We start from the raw sequence: 16,809 nt of genomic DNA on the forward strand, positions 1-16,809 counted from the left end.
TTCTATAGAACAAGGTAAACTATAATTTTATAATGGTTGTAAGTCCCTCAACCTGAAAAAAGAAAACCATAATTTTTTAGTTGGCTATGAAAAAGGAAAATTCTAATTTAATAATGGTTGTAAGTCTCTCAACATGAAAAAATTCATGAATTCTACTAATTAGTGGAAATGGAGGAGGGGAAGGGTGGTAAAGGACAAGAGGGTTTGTGGACAAGGGGGTTTGCTTAAGTTTTGCTTAATCGTTCAATGCATTTTGAGTTTGAAGCACCTTAATGAGTAGCAAAGCTTGTCCTCACCATGTGCGTAACTTCCTCCCTTTGCTTCTACCCATATTTTTAGGCAGTGGGCTCTCTTTATCAATCTTAGTATTCATTGCACTACTTATTCATCTCATTAATTTTGAGCTTGGCCAAGCAATCTTGATTATGATACTATTGATTCTATTGCCATTGCACTACTAATCCCTACCACGCAATTCCATGCTTGTTGAGAATAGCAATAGCTATTGAATGTATTGGTGGGTGTTATCATGAAGGGCTAAGGGAAAGTGTGTCAAATTGTCCACTCCATGCTTCCTCTAGTGTCATGTCATGTAAAGCATTCGTAGGGGACTAGTTTAACAAATAAACCATTGTGCAAACTCCTTCTACTTAAAACTTGTCAGGCATGCCCTTTTTTTGCATCGTACTCCTTGCACACTCAATAATGGCATGATTCTTCCTTCTCCCTCCTCCATTTTTTTGTTGTGTTTTAGGCAAGGAAAATTCTCTAGCTATTCCCCTTTGCTTGCAACACTCAATAAACTCTTTAGATGTATATTCCCCCCCATTGTCGAATCTAAGGCATTTGATTTGACAACTAGCTTGAGCTTATGCCATGGTCTTAAACTCTTTAGAGGTATAATCTCCCCCATTGTCAAATCTCAGGCATTTGATTGGACAACTATTCTGAGCCAAATTTCTAGAAATAATTCAAAATAATGACTACATAACCCTCTAAGTCTTGCTAATGGGTGTCTCTCACAAAGTTAAATAGTTGGAATAGTCTATCACAAGTAGTTAGAATGCCTTGCATCAAGGGATTGTCAAGGAAACCTCATTATGGTGAATATGCAGAGTATTATGCTTGAGGTTATACCTATCAATAAGGTGTTATGATTTAGCCTTGTCAAACTTATCCTAATTTGAACCTTAAAAGTTGACGAGATAGGCTTTGTGTAAAAAGGAGAAGGACTCCATGATCCAAGAAATCTTGTAAGGGGGCTACAAGTTGGGCACATGTATTATTTATTAGTTACTTGATGTCCTTGATGTATACATTGTTGCCTGATCTATCTATGGCAATCATCATCCTTGTGCTTGGACAACACATTTTCCTAAGGCATCACCCCTTTTGGACCATTAGAAGCATACCAACTTCTATTACATATGCCCTCCATGGTTGCTTGCCATTATTACCATGCCTAGACTTTGGCTTGCTATGGGATTCTCTATCAATCTGACCCAACTTGCCACATTCATAACATTTTATTTTTCTCTTTGCAGGTGGCTTCTACTCACCAAAAGAATGTTGTCTCTTTTGGCTTTGTACAACTATTTAAGCTTTGACTTAAAACTCTCACCATGCTATGCATTTCAATGGGTTTCTTGCCTTTGAACTGCATGCTATGCATCTTTGCCACCAATACACCTTCAACATGGTCATCCTTCAATCCCTTTCTTTGATCATCCTCTTGGGTTACTAGGAATATCAATTCATTTGACTTGATAGATGTGCCTTTGCAATCACTGCCACCTTGAGGCTCTCAAAGAATGGGGGTCAACTCCTGATTATCCTTTCAAAAGAATCTGCATCATTTATATCAAAGCCATTCTCAGTCAGTCTATCCCTGAGAATCTTCATCTTGTTTAGATATTCTAGTAAGGTAGCACCTTCTTTCATATGAAGATTTGCCAACTGTGTCTTCAAATTGAGGCATGTAACTAGAGTTTCTCATGAATGAACGTCAGCATTGTCCACACCTCAAATGCATTTTTCAAGTGCATCATCTAGGCAAACACAGTGTTCTTAGGCATATTGTAAAAATATCCATTGCTTTGCATTCAACTCATCATAGGCATCCTTTTTTTCTTGTGTGGCATTTTGCACTGGTGCTGGCACTTTGTAGTTAACAAAGCTCCACAAGTTCCTACCTACAAATAGATTCTCTATGCAGCATTTCCCCATGTGGAAGTTATTTTTATAAATACAAGAGTATTTGGCACACAAAATTAGCCCATGGATGTCATCTTGATGATGACTTAGTGCTCTCTCTGATTTGTTTAAAGAAGCTCTAAATTTGGAGTTCCGAGCAAAAAGTTAAGATCCCCCAAAAATTGATCCCTTTCAAAATGCCAAAATTTGATGGATTTGGACCTTAGAGCACCCCCCCCCCCAACAAAAAAAACTTTGGAGAGGAAATGAGGATTTTGGAGCCTTGGGAGCATTTAGAGATCTTGGGAGTCTTTGGAAGAGTCGACCTTTCAATTTGGCTGGGCAAAATCCTCTTTTAGGCTTTGGATCTAAGGAGATTTTTGAGTCTTTTTGGAGCAATTTGAGCCTCAAACATCCCCTTATGAAAAAGAATATTCGTATTTTTACCTTTGGATGTAAGGAGATTTTTTAGTCTTTTTGGAGCAATTCGAGCCTTTGGAAGGTCCAAATATCCCCTTATGCAAAAGAATATTCCTACCAAGGATTGAGCTCACAACCTCATGTGTATGGTCCAAGAAGTTTACCAGTAAGGTAGATCCTCATGTGGACTTAGAAGGAGAGGAGTTTATATATAAAGAAGCTTTGTCCTTGATTTTACGAGGAACATGTAGCAAAAGGGGGGAAGGAGGGTAGCTGCCCTAATTTTTTAAAGTGTTTTCCTTCGTTGCGCTTCTCAGCTCATCTTCTTCATGCTCTCCTTCTCAAGCTTTTGTATGTTTTCTTCTCAGTGCCTTTTGTTTGAGCACCTCTAAGCTTCTGCTCTTTAGGCGGCTCTACTCCAACTTCCAAGCCTTCCCCCATTGAACTCTAAGATTTCTAGTTCATCTAGGATTCTTTGCATGTTCGTGGCTCTTCAACACAGCTCTCGAGCATTTCTATAGCTATATTAAACTCTTGAAGCTCCTTAGCTTCTTCCTTAATGGAGATCTTTTGTTGGAGCTGCATTGGGTGCATGCGAAGGATGACTTCAAACATAGCTTCTCTATTCTTTTGCTCCTAGCCATCAACAAGTTCCTGTTGCACCTTTGGTGAGGTTAAAATGACCACCTTGAGTGCCTATTATTTCCCAGTTTGTCTCCAAGCTTCTCGGCTTCTATAGCTCGCGGCTCTTTGAGTTAGTGTATGCACTTTCTTTGCTTGTGTTTGTGAGAGGTAGTTGCATACTATGGATCTATGTGATCTTCTTAAGCTCCACTCTTCTAGAGATTCCTCTTGCCATGTCATCATTCGGTTGCTCATGACAATTTGTCTTGTAGGTTGTTGTTTAAGCTCTTTTCAAGAGACCTCTCCAAGTAAACTTGATGCAGCCACAAATCGAGCTGCTTCTCCTCCTACTAGGTTGTGCTTAGCTGCTTTTCCAAGCTATTCTTACTTTGTATCACTCTATGAGCACTCGTTATGGCCGTCTCTGCTTTGTATTAGGTCTATTGCTAAGTCCTTCTTGCTTACTTGTTGAGTCCTTCTTGCTGGAGTCTTTCTTTGTTGCACCTTATTGTAGAGAGCTCTCTTAACTTCTAGCTTCTTTAAGCACTCTTTGAAAAATCAAAGTAACCACAAGACTCCACAATGCAACCTTCTCAACCACCCTCTTTGCAAAACACTCAACAAAACTTTCATACCAAAACACTCTACAAATACTTAGCAACCCTCAACAAAACTCGAAATGATAGCAAGACAAGGACACACCCTCAGTAGCAAGACTTGGACAAACACCTAGGCAAACTTTGAAGCAACCCTAACAAATTTCAAAAGGTGAGCCTATGGGGGAGGAGGACAAACATTCCCTAACACACAATAAATCCCCAACACCGTGTGGCTCTCAGATTCCAAAATTTGATGCACCTTGACAAACATCTAAAATTTTGACACATAGTCAAAAACGTTAATCAGGCAGGACATAACTCTACTCTCATACCGTGTGAAAGAGCACATTGATCTATGGACACACAGTCCAACACTAAGCACACAGTAAAGTGGTTGATAGAGATCACATATTTGGCTATACACAATATACACTCTCACATGACTAAAAAAATGAACATGATAGAATATATAAGGAACCCTGGCTGGGTTTCCCTAAGTTTGTAAGGACTATTCATACATGAACTTAGGATCCCTCTAGAGAACTCTATGGTCCTAACCATCTACCCATCTATACATCATATGAACATATATGCAACCATATATACATGGGTGATACTAGCCAAATGACTTATATACCTCAACATATTCCATCATCAATGGAAAGAGCTAGCAAACTGCCCATGAACTCAAGGTCACCCATCAAATCTATCAAACAATGTCATTCTCTCTCTCTCTCTCTCTCTCTCTCTCTCTCTCTCTCTCTCTCTCTCTCTCAAAATTCTAGGCAAGTACTACAAGTGTGCTAAAATTCAACCCCATGCCCTCATCCATTGTTTCATCATCCCACAAAGCTAATGAATTATAAATCCATTTTGTAGTGTCTTTATGTTACAAGACCTTTTTAAAGGTCTTGACATTATGTAATATAGTGTTCATATTACAACATAATTTTGTAGGTATTTATATTTTGTGCTTTCTAATTTTATGTTTTGTTTTGTATCTTTGAAAAAGCAAGCAAGACTATCTCAAGCAAAGGAAAATGATATTCAACCCAAGAGAGAGAATGGACGATTGAAGAAGAAAGCAGCCTACTGAAATTTCTAAGGTTGAATGAGAGGTTAGCATCACCATTGGAATAGGTGGCTATGTTATAAATTTACGCATCTTAGATAATGTGGATGAGTTTTTACAAAAAGAATGCAGTGTAGGAATATGTTGAATTAAGTAAGGAGGAGCACTATTTCACACGCATGTGTAAATGGTTTGCTATATTGATCAAAAACTATACAAAATGTCACTAAGATAACTAAGAAATACCTAGGCTAGGACAAAGAGTAGCCTATTGGAGGGTTTATAATGTGCAGAGTGCTTAGATAGAAAAACATACACAAATTTCATGGTAGGATTGGATGTTGCATGAAAGAAGTAGAGAAAGAACATGTTCAAATGATTTCAAATAATGTCACACCTAATGACATAGAATTTGGAATGGAAATCTAGGGGCAATACGGTGTAGATGAATGAAGAATAAAGTATTCTTAACACCAACAAATATTTTTTATTGTACATATATGTTTTGGAAAATCCAAGTGAAGCATCCATTAAGTGCCACTTTTGTAGAGTGTCTTTTGAAAATAATTCAACAAGGTAATGTTATCTAGCCCCATTGTGGGTTATACCATATCAAGTATAAATATGGAAGTTGAGAGAAGTATAGCTCTATGGCATTCCAGTTGAAATCCGACACTTTTGACTTCAAATGATGTTAGGAACATATTTTTGCATATGATGTTACACACGTTTTAATGTCTCACAAAGATAGATATTCCAAAAGAAAACTCAAGAAAATACCATTTCATGTCAATGATTCCAATGATAGGAAGTGTGTCTTTGAATTAGTAATGGTAGAGAATATGCTTATTGATGTTGAGTTTGGCATTGGGAGTAGAAATGTCACTCGAGAAAGAACACCTCGCAAAGAGTCAATAATTGAATTCCATGATGGTGGTGAGATTCTCGCAAACCTAGATGATTGTATTCCATTGTGTACTTGTAAAAAAGACAATAGCTACATATTCATTAATAGAATTTTTTTTCAAAGAATGTTTCATTCAATTATGTTTTCATACAATGTGAAACAATTTGCTTTCATTGCACTGGGATTTTCTTTGGAACATTATCTCTCTATTATGACAAACCAAGCTTGATTTTGAGTTATACATGTTGACTTATGAATTTTAATACAATTAGTAAGACTCGATAATACAAGCATAACCATGTAGCTAACCTTCCACCTATTTAAACCCTTCTACTTTGCTTGTGATGCATTAGTCAAACTTTCCTTCTAATTTTTTTTTAATGAGCATTGGTCCATTAAGGAATATAACGTAGCACATGCATTTTCTTGATTAGACAATTTAAATATTTTTTACAAACTTATACCTATTGAAGGGATTTTAAAATGGGATTTTAGGGAAAAAGATCAAGATATATTGATAAGGGTATGTGTATTGATCCCATGAACAACACATGCTTTATGGGGTTTTACATTGTGAATCCATGGGGTAGTACAGCACCACTCTCCCACAGTGCATTAGATTCCATGGACATAGGCCCCAACGTGTCAATTAGTCAAGTCCAAGAATGCATCTATCTCTCTACTTATTCTACCTTGACTTGGTTTGTTTCTCTCCGACCTTGCACATTGTTTACTTTGAAAGCACAATCGGGCTCCCATTGATCACAAATGTGGAATTGTCCTCATCAAAGTAGCGAATGGCTTAATTTGCAGCCTCTTTACTAAAGATATCCCATGGAAGGTTGTATAATTCTTTTAATTGTGTCATTTCAAGCCATTTATTTTCACTTGAGGCTTTGTGGTATTGGCATAAATGGATGGAGTCAATTGCTAGAGACTATAATAGTTTTGAACAAATAATCTTGAAGACTTGCAAAATGAAAAATAACATGGGTTATATATCTTTTTTTTAAATTGGTGTCAGCTTGATGACTAGAATTATTGAATGGAGAGTGGTCGTCAGCTCCAAGTGGAGTGCTTCTTAATTCTATTGATTGACATGTATTCTCTCTATGACTTGCCGAAGATAAGACCATGAACATTTATGGGTGAAGGTATCATGATTACTGGGTGAATATATGGTGACTATTGGGTGTGAAAGGTTTTACCTTTAGCCCAATTACCATACCTAGGAGTGCTAGCCCATCAAAATATTCTCTAATCATATTGTGCCATTATCATATATGTCAGCTATTTTGTATAGTCATGTCCATCCAAACTTGGGGCCTTTTGGGCCCCAACCTGTGATTTGTTAAGGAGAACCATCATTTTTTTCTCAAGATCCTTTTTCTATGTGTCTATGATAGCAATCCTTCCTTCTCCCTTGAATCAATACTTATGACCGTTAAGCCATTGATCTTAGCTCATCCCCTACCACCTGTTGGTGTATGTTATGAGAGAGTATTTCTACACCGCCTAGTCCATGCTCTATTATTCTCCTCAAGCTAAGCAACAAGAATTCCATCAAGACAGTTTCCTCAAGCAACTTGTTATTACCTTAAATGCTATCTAGCTAGCAAATTCTTTGGTTCTATCATCTACTCAATATCTTCATTCTTTGCTTTGTTTATTGTGATTATCCTTCTCATGATATATTATCACACAAAAGGATTATTGAAAACACGCAAGTTAGAAAGGAATTTGTGCCCCTCTTTGCATTTATGGCCTACTCCCTATACCTTTCAAATCCACAACCATGATCTCTTCCATGTCATCTTCCATATCCTAGATCAACGTGGTAGAGATTAAGTACGTTTTTCCTAGCAATCATTATATGGTCTTTCATGTGGATATTTAGCATTCCATTGGGTTTTTTTATTCTTCTCTTCCTACTTGATTGATAGGAAAAAACATGTTGTAACAATAGCTCTAGAGTGGTTCAAATTAGAGGAGATCATAGTGGTTCACATTAGCTGAACGCTTGCAAATCCTAATGCAAAAGACTTCTTGGCATGCCATACACAGAGGTAGCAGTGTTTCTAAGGAGATAAAATATTGCAAGTCCTCATGCCATAGAGGGATTTGGGGGGTTGGTTTTTGAATAACCCAACTCCTAGAAATGGTCAAGTATATTCATTTGTAAGGACCATTAGAATCCCACAAATCTACAAATGTGTGTGTTTCATATTACATTACAATACCAATCATTAAGACGGCATGGCTATTCCATATTAATAATACCAATCTATGTTTCTTATTACGTATCAATATTAATGTGTGTTTCTTATTACCTAGTGATACTAATGTATGTGTTTCATATTAGTTAGCAATACTAATCACCAAGTATGGCACGGATATTTCATATTCTAGAAAAACCAAGCAATGTAGCTATCCTTTGCAATCCATCTTCCATTGCAAAGGAAGATTTAAAAACAAAAGAAGATTCTAAGTCAACAGGATCACATCCTTGGTTGATTGACAAAATGACATCCTCAAAATAGCTATAAAACTTGTCAAAACTGCATGTATTTCATATCATTTCTTATCATATAGTGAAAATCTATAAAATGTATATTCTTCCAAGTTTTTATGGAAACTAGGCTATACCAAAAAGGTCATGTTAGGAGAATTGCAAACCATGTCAGAAGACTGGAGTGCTCCTAAGCGTAGACTGCACAATTACACCTTTCTAAAAGAAAAATCACACCTTTTTTAATCTTCTTGAGATTGAATATCATCAAGAGTCATGCTAAGTTGTTTGTATGTAGCAAGTCTCGAAGTACTTATAAGTTCAATTTACCGCTTGGGCACCCCAACGAAGCATGGTATTTTTAGTAAGATAGCATATTAGGAGTGTCTTATTGTATCTACCTTCGAAAGGAACAAGAAATCACCTCTGAGGAAATTACCTATCCAACCAGTTCGTAATACGACTACCAATAGTATTAAATTTGCTTAACAAATTTAAAGCGCTCAATAAATTATTAAACCTATGCAATTATTTTATTACAACAAGCCAAGACCTCATTAGAACGAGAGAGGGCTTGACCATGCCCTTTGTAGTGCAACTTTGGAGGAAGAACATGTAGTAGCAATTGGCAATAGCAAACAGGCTTGCTACTAAAACAAAAGCTTATGGTACTCTAGATTACAAAGGGCAGCTACGATCAAGAAAAATTGGATAGAGGGAACAAGAGGAGTGTTTGAAGTTGGTTGGGACGTAGAGAAGTTAATGTGGCTCAAAAATGATCCAATTGAGAACAGCTTGCCGCTCACGCTATTTGTCTTGGGAAGAAGAGGCAGAGGTTCATGAAGGAGGAAGAGACATGAGGAACAGAGGAGAGAGAGACAGAGAGAGAGAGAGTAGAGAGAGAGAGAGAGAGCATCTTGATTTTGGAGCTGCAGCAGCCCAAAGAAGAGGACTCAAATCTAGCTAGAACCCACCAATCCACCTCATAATCAGTCCAGCAACATCTATTGAAGCCGATGAGGTGAATTGCAAATTGGTGAAACGTATTGGGACTCATAGGAATCGATCACATACAAGTTCCTTGTCCACTATAGGATCACGATTAGCTAAGCGATTGCTTTCGAGCTGAGATTCAAGCTGAGATTCAAACTCTCCATTCATGCCAAATCAACATACAGATTAGAGAAACCTGCAAAAGTCACAAATTGACATTCTAGTATTGGAGATCACATCTTGAAATCGCTCCTCCCACAAGATCAAAACAATACCAAGCCCACCTGTGTTGTGCTTCGCCATCAAATATGTTCCTTGCAGGACTTGCAAGCCTAATCCGACCATTTCTTAGGAACGATAAGGCTGCTATGTGGATGGAGTTACTCTAAAGCAAAAGTAGCATTTTATCAAGTATGAGGATGGGTACACAACATATCAAGCAATGATGGATTTCATTGTTGGGTGGGATGAATTTGATAAAGTCCAATCTTGCAAGAATTGATTTATATAGTCTTGCCAAAACAGTAGGGACGTTAGTCAATACCTCTCAAGAAACTATGGTATGTAAATCACTACAACATTGCCCAACGACAATGAGTTTGAAGCAAAAGCAGAATGAACAATCAAACTTCAGCTATGGGTCAATGAATTACTCACCCACAGAAGCATAAGTCCTCTTCTTGATGAGTGCCTTGCTATGGGTTGGAATAAATAGGGATGTATGTAAAGGTCTTGGTAATTGAATTACATCCCATAGTAGGTTTAAGCTCTATCATAGGAGAAAAGAAGTGCTACTACAAGACACTATTGGAGATTAGCCAGGGAACGGGTAGAGAAATAAATCTAGCCCCATTGATATCCTTATTGTGTCCATTGCATCACAATACATAGGAATCTCTCTCTCTCTCTCTCTCTCTCTCTCTCTCTCTCTCTCTCTCTCTCTCTCTCTTCCCCCAACCATGTGAGAACATGATTCATCGAGACTAGCATAGAGCAAACTTACGCCTACAGCTAGGCACTGTTTTGGGGATTTTGGACTTGGACTCGAGTGGAAGAACAAAGCACTTGCCCAGTTTTGGGCCTGGCACAGCCAATTTCATGGCCTACAGCAACATGATTTAGGTCGCCTACCTCCTAGGCATTATACACTCCCCCAAAAAATCGTGTTTCGTCGATATGGGTGTAGGTATATACTGACAATCATACCGACGTCCATACCGACGCTCTGCTTTATATACCCATAGTAATACCGACGGTTTCTGGGAACCAAAACTGTGTGTTGTTTGTCCCACGACGCCATTCATTTTTTCGTGTGTTCTACTCCCTCGCTTTCGCTTTTAGCTTGCGATCGCCTACAACCCTTGCGTCCTCACTCCTGCCTCCTCTCTCCCCCTCCCACCTCTCCATCCTCTCCTACACCACGCTCGCCATTTGAGCTAGCTCTCAACCTTCATACAAGAGTCTACTCTCTAGTAATTTTTGACTACCAATAGCCCCCCCCCGTTTTGGACTATTGTCTTTGAGAGGTGTGTTCTTTCTAGGATATGCCTTGCCTTTTGTAATGCTCTATCTCGCCTAGGGCCTTATTGGCTCCCCATCTCTACCATTTGTGTTCAATGTAGGCTCAATTGAGTGTTGTTCCCCATCATCTTACCATCCTTTATTGATTCCCCCCCCCCCCTTTTTTTCCTTTTACCCTTTTTTCCCTTGAATAGGTTGTGAGCCCCTAAACGTTGCCCTTGATAACTAAAGAGAATCTTTCAAAGTGAAATAAAATAACCCCCATCCTTATCTTCCTCCACCCTTCTCTCTCCTTTCAAGATAGGAAGTGAGAGTCTTTATTTGACAAAGGGTATCAGATTTAAGAGGCAACCAATTGGTCTAGACATATTGGCTCACATGGCGATTCCTTAGACACCCTCTGCCATCGGAATTTCCCTATCCCTAGAGGACAAACAATAGGTGGAGAATGGCATGCTTTATCCATAGCATCGAGCATTGATGGGATGCACTATTCGCCTTAAACCCACGTGCAATGATAAGTTTGAGACTAGGTCTAAACAAGCTTAGCCCTAGAAGGTGACCACATCCATTTTTGGGAGGGGGAGGTTTCTTCTCCAACTTCACTCCCTAGATAGAACTCAAGCTTTGGTGGAGCAAATCTCAGTTTACCTTTGGACCTCATTTGGCTTTCGTCATCCCTCGATACCCAACTTGTCTCTCTCGCACCCACCCCTCTCGACCTCGTCTCCTCTCTTTCAATTTCCAAAGCGAAGCCCCACCCAAACCTTCCACTCCCACGAGTTTTGATGGAGAGTGGGGCCCTAGACCTACACTGAGGTATTGGAAGATCTCCCTCTTGAGATCTTGGTCTTGATCTTGCATCCCTTGAAGGGGGGCACCATTAGAGCAATACCCACCTGTTTTAGGGCTTCAATATTGTGGTGCAAGCCTAGGTGTCTTTGTCGTCCCTCTCTTCTACCCCCCCCCCTCGACCTCGTCTCCTCTCTTTCAACTTCCAAAGCGTAAGCTCCACCCAAACCTTCCACTCCCACGAGTTTTGATGGAGAGTGGGGACCTAGACCTACACTGAGGTATTGGAAGATCTCCCTCTTGAGATCTTGGTCTTGATTTTGCATCCCTTAAGGGGGGTAACATTAGAGCAATAGGCACCTCCACCCACCTGTTCTAGGGCTTCAATATTGTGGTCACAAGAGAGAAGGAATGGACCCCAGTTCTTATTTTGCATATCCAAATGGAGATGCTAGAGTGGCTGGGACGGAGGGGTCAAGAATTGTGGCTAGCACACATGCCTTTTAAATGGTTTTCGCAATTGTGGGCACGTAGGCCAAGTGACACATTGGCCCCTAAAATAGTGTGTAGTAAGGTTCAAATTCTCAATCCATTTCGTGATGCCCTGGGCCCTCAAGGTGGGTTCGGAGCCAATGATGCTTTTCCCAGCATTGCACAAGATCTAGACCTTGCACAGATATAGATAACCCCCCTTCTAAGACTCCAGCAAAGTCCACTCGGGCAGAAGTGGCCATGCAAGGTTCCAATCATTGGAAGGCCTTGTTCGCCACTCTCCACCATTCAAATGAGTGCTAGAAATTGGAAGATGCACAACTTCCATGATGAAGCATGTTAGCAGCTTATCACCTGAGCTACAGAGGGTCGTCATTGGGAGAACAATGGACTTCTCATGGTCCAAGAGCCTATGCATTCAACCGCAACATCTACAGATGAAGGCACCTTCTTCCAAGAAGGGGACTTAAATATCCAGTTCCTGGCAATAAGATGTAGTGGTGGCATTTGCTATCAATAGGGCAACTATTGGTCCCGTAAGTATTTGATCAAAGGTGAGCTCACATGTAGATAGAATATACCACAACAGGGTTTCTCAGCATTTATGCACCAGTTTTTGGGGGCAACTCATGAAGCGTCTTGCAGACATTCATTCTTGGATTGTTAGACGTGACTTCAACTTCTTAGAATTTTAGTAGAAGCTCAAGGGAGCCTCCTTTGGTGCCATGCCTTCTTCTAGGTAGGGCACGCAAGGACCCATTGGTGACACGTTTCTTAATGGGAATCTCAGTTTCTCCTTCATGATGGAGCATCGAGGTACTCGATAGGTTGGAAATGAACTGGAGCATCAGCCCCAAATCTTTTCGACATGAAAGATCAATCTAGGTTGCATCTCTGACAACATACTCTTGCGAGCCGTGCAGTGGGACACAAGGGAGTGTTCTTGTCCTTCCAAAGTAGGGCAATCATATTAGGTGACAGAGCTACCCTTCTTCTCCTATGACACTCATATCAAAAGACAACTTCAACAAGACGCATCGACCTGAACACCCTCACAAGAGCCCCACGCTAGCTTGGGCAACTCGTATCACATGAAATTGTGACCAAGTTTTGGGCCTACCTTTAGACATACCCTATGCACGAGAAGTTCTTTTAGTTGACAACTCATGGAGAGCTGTCCGTGGTTGGATCAAATGAAGAGGCCTTTAGACTAGACACAAGATAAAGTTTAATCATGCTTTACTATAGCACCATTTAAATCATGAAGTTTGAACCGTGCAAATGCTCAAAAATCAGGCAAGATTTTTGACCAAGAATCAGTCAGCTTGCTAAAGATTATAGGTTGCTCCTTTAATTATCACATAAATTGCTATCAAAAATTCCATCGCAAGCAAGACCTCTTAAAATCAGCATCTAGGACCCTCACTATCTGAGACGTCAAATCTTGTCTAACAAGTATTAATCCATTAGAAACCACACACCAATAACCAATTTGATAATAAAAATTTATCAAAAGTCTTACCACCAGCAAGAGTCGTCAAAATCTCATAGCAAATTCAGCATATAAGCACCAGACATACATAGATCATCATCATACACGGTACCTACTTACAACACACGGTTTGGATCATGCAACCGTGTGAAAGGAAGAATGCAAATCTACTCATCAAACTCCATCTAAAATCCACACCAGTTCCACATTAAAGGTCTTACAATTTGTTGCTAATGACCGATTAATTCCTTGTCATAACATCCACCACATTAAACAAACTAATCCTATAGCACATTCCTAGACAATTTGTTACTAATGATCCATTAATTCCTTGTCATAGCATCTCACCACATTAAACATAAGTAATCATATAGCAGGTAGAGCATTAGCATGCATGTTAACCATTTGAATCGTACATTTTGGACTATGGAATTACTCAAAATTCAGGCACCAGCACTGGATTCGATAGAACTAAAATGTAAAAAGCTTCCAAACTAGTAAAGATTATCCACATGAGATGAACAGTGACATGCCAAGGCATGTAATTTGGCCATTCTTCTGTATGCGTGCAATTTAGTTATCAACTATTGGCTTCTTTTTAGAACAGGAATGCTGTGTTGATTTTGTGGTCAGAAGCTTGCCTGAGTTTTTAGTAACTACACAAATATAGGATTTAAATGGTTAACATGCATAATGATGCTCTACCTTGTGTCTAAAATTTATATGCTGGGAACTACTACGAGATTACCTTGTTTAATGTGGTAGATGGTATGCATTCATGACATAAAGAATTACTGCTGATGTTTATTATAGACTCTAAATGTCAAAAGGGGGAAAATAATGTGGATTTTAGTTGGAGCTGGTCACGCTAGGTAGAGTATCGTCTATTCGGAATCCATATGGCTTTGCCATTTCAAGCATTAAAGTTTTAGCTAATCCTGGATTCTAAGCCAAAAACAGACATGGCACTTTTCACTACGTATATAGCTTGAATTTTGTTGATCATTGACCTTAAAAGAACTACGCTTCGAAGTCACCAGTCAACATCAATTAGTGGAAAAGAACAAAAGACAAATTCTTGATTAGGAGGCGCGCACGCACACAGTAGATAATAGCAAAGGCAGTTGTCTTAGATCTACCCTTTGTCTTCCTAATAGTATTCAATAACAAGAGTTTGCTTTCTTGCTCACCTGTTGCTCTTGAATTAACCAAGAGCAGGTCTTGTAGTTGAATTGCAACTTGATTTAGATGCTCCCTGCTCATTCCTACGCATTCAAAGGGCTGGGTACCCCCAGCCCAACTAGGCACCTCCAACATCCACTGCCATGCATGCCCACATGCACCAGATGGCAACAGGTAGGTGCATGCAAGCCATGTGCGGTTGGAGTTCTAAGGGTCGTAACTAAGGCCATCATAGCCTAGGACAGTCTCATGAGTCATATGGCCCAGCTGCCCTTGTTTTCCTAATTGTCTATTGTACCAATTGTCATAGTTAAGACAGCCACGCCAGATGTATCTTAACCACATCCACAATTAGATCAAGTCTCAACCTCAACATCAGTCTGCCCTTGGTGGGACCCTTGTTACATCCATTAAGGGCATAACAACAGCTACAACAACTGGGATTGTCCTACATTGAGACTGCTCTTAGCTATGATTCTTAGGATAGGACCGAGCTTCACCCACCACATGGCATACATGCATCAACCTATTGCCATGTGGCACAGGTTGGCATGCATGGTAACACATGGCAGTGGATGGTAGAGTTGCCTATACAGGCTGGGGGCAATGGTGGCACCTAGGCCTATAAGTACAAGCCAGATCTTAAGATGACTCACTCTGCGGAGAAATAATTCCTCATAGCAGTGTCTTGGATGAGCAGAAGTGCAGATTAGGTCTCAGGAGCAAGACTTTGCACTAATGTCACCCTCACCGATGACAGTCTATGGTATGGGGACATAGGTTCTTACCATATAGAGCATCTTGGCTCAGGATTGTCCATCCACGGGTTGGCTCGACATATCCAGCCCATGGCTGGAAGGAGTCTCAGCTAACTCTCTCTATTGCTTGTCTTGATTCTTGCATGGTTGCGGGAACTTTGTTTAGTGAAACTATCCTACTTGGAGCTTAGATCCATCCCCTTCCACAGGCCCGTGTCCCTAGAGAAAGTAAGCTCTTACATCTGCAATGTATCAAATCAATTAATGGAGATGCGGCAAACCCATTCAACAAAAAAATCTAACAAAACTCACACCACCCAAATACCAAGCCATCTGCAAGGTCAAATGTTGAGCTGTAAAGACTGCGAGAACAATCTTTCATAATTTTAACACTCAGCCAGAACTTGCTTTAAAAGAAACGCATCAAGATTTGAGGCCTCTATCACCGGGAAATTTCTGTAGGTTGGATTACAGGCAGATTATAACCACCAGACCACCTCTTTTCAACATATGTTTAGATAGGATCCATGAAAAAATCTTCAAGAGATTTCGGTCAAGTCACTTGATCCCACTCTTCTTGAATTTAAACTGGGGATTTCTGTGGGCTAGATTACTTTTAGACAAGATCCATTCTCTTGGGGATTGTGAGTTTCCCACCTGCCACGTCCACCAGTGCTCTAAGTTGACCCATAGCAGCAGCCTCTTTCTCTGCAAATGCAGCTTGTTTTTCTTTCAATGCCTCCATTTTTTCCCTTTGCTTCTTTCCTTTTTGGGCCCGTTCTCTTTCTAATCTGCAAATATAACAGATTTTACGCCCCTGTTAAGACATTAATTAAACTAATTCCTTTCAAAAAAAAGACAATTTGTAAACTGAAAACATAGACTTACGTATTGCATCGACAGCGAAGCAGTAAATGATATGTCATGAGCATTGACTATGACCTTTATTTGCATTAATTAACATTGGGGACTTCAACTTGACAAAAAGGAATGACAAATGGCAAGGAAAAGGTGTAACTCTCAAAGATCATTAGGAGACAGGCTTAAATTCAGCCAGTAAAACTCAAACATAGAAACTATGTAAGGGTTTCTTTCATTACATCTAGCAATACATGAGCAATGGCAGTACCATGAGATTGTTGTCTTATGATAGTGTGGTGTGAACACACCCTTGGGACAATTTTCCCTCCAGCTAGGAGGTTTTATCCCCTAGGGTGAGTATTAGACTTAGCTTCCTTTGTAGAAGATATATTCA

At 39.7% G+C, this 16,809-nt stretch overlaps 1 protein-coding gene across 1 annotated transcript in view; it reads right to left on the reverse strand.

Annotated features, from left to right (window-relative positions):
* Positions 1 to 16,071: 16,071 nt before the first annotated feature.
* LOC147885204 (uncharacterized) overlaps positions 16,072 to 16,809 on the reverse strand; it is a 54,269-nt gene continuing 53,531 nt past the window's right edge. The window contains exon 6 of the mRNA XM_087397070.1: positions 16,072 to 16,345. Within this exon, the coding sequence (XP_087253196.1) occupies positions 16,171 to 16,345 (175 nt within the window). The 3' untranslated portion in view covers positions 16,072 to 16,170. The remainder of the gene's footprint in view (positions 16,346 to 16,809) is intronic.

Source organism: Dipteris shenzhenensis, chromosome 26 (genome assembly GCF_047967505.1).
Source record: "Dipteris shenzhenensis isolate YYH24624 ecotype China chromosome 26, Dip_SZ_1.0, whole genome shotgun sequence".
NCBI lineage: Eukaryota > Viridiplantae > Streptophyta > Polypodiopsida > Gleicheniales > Dipteridaceae > Dipteris > Dipteris shenzhenensis.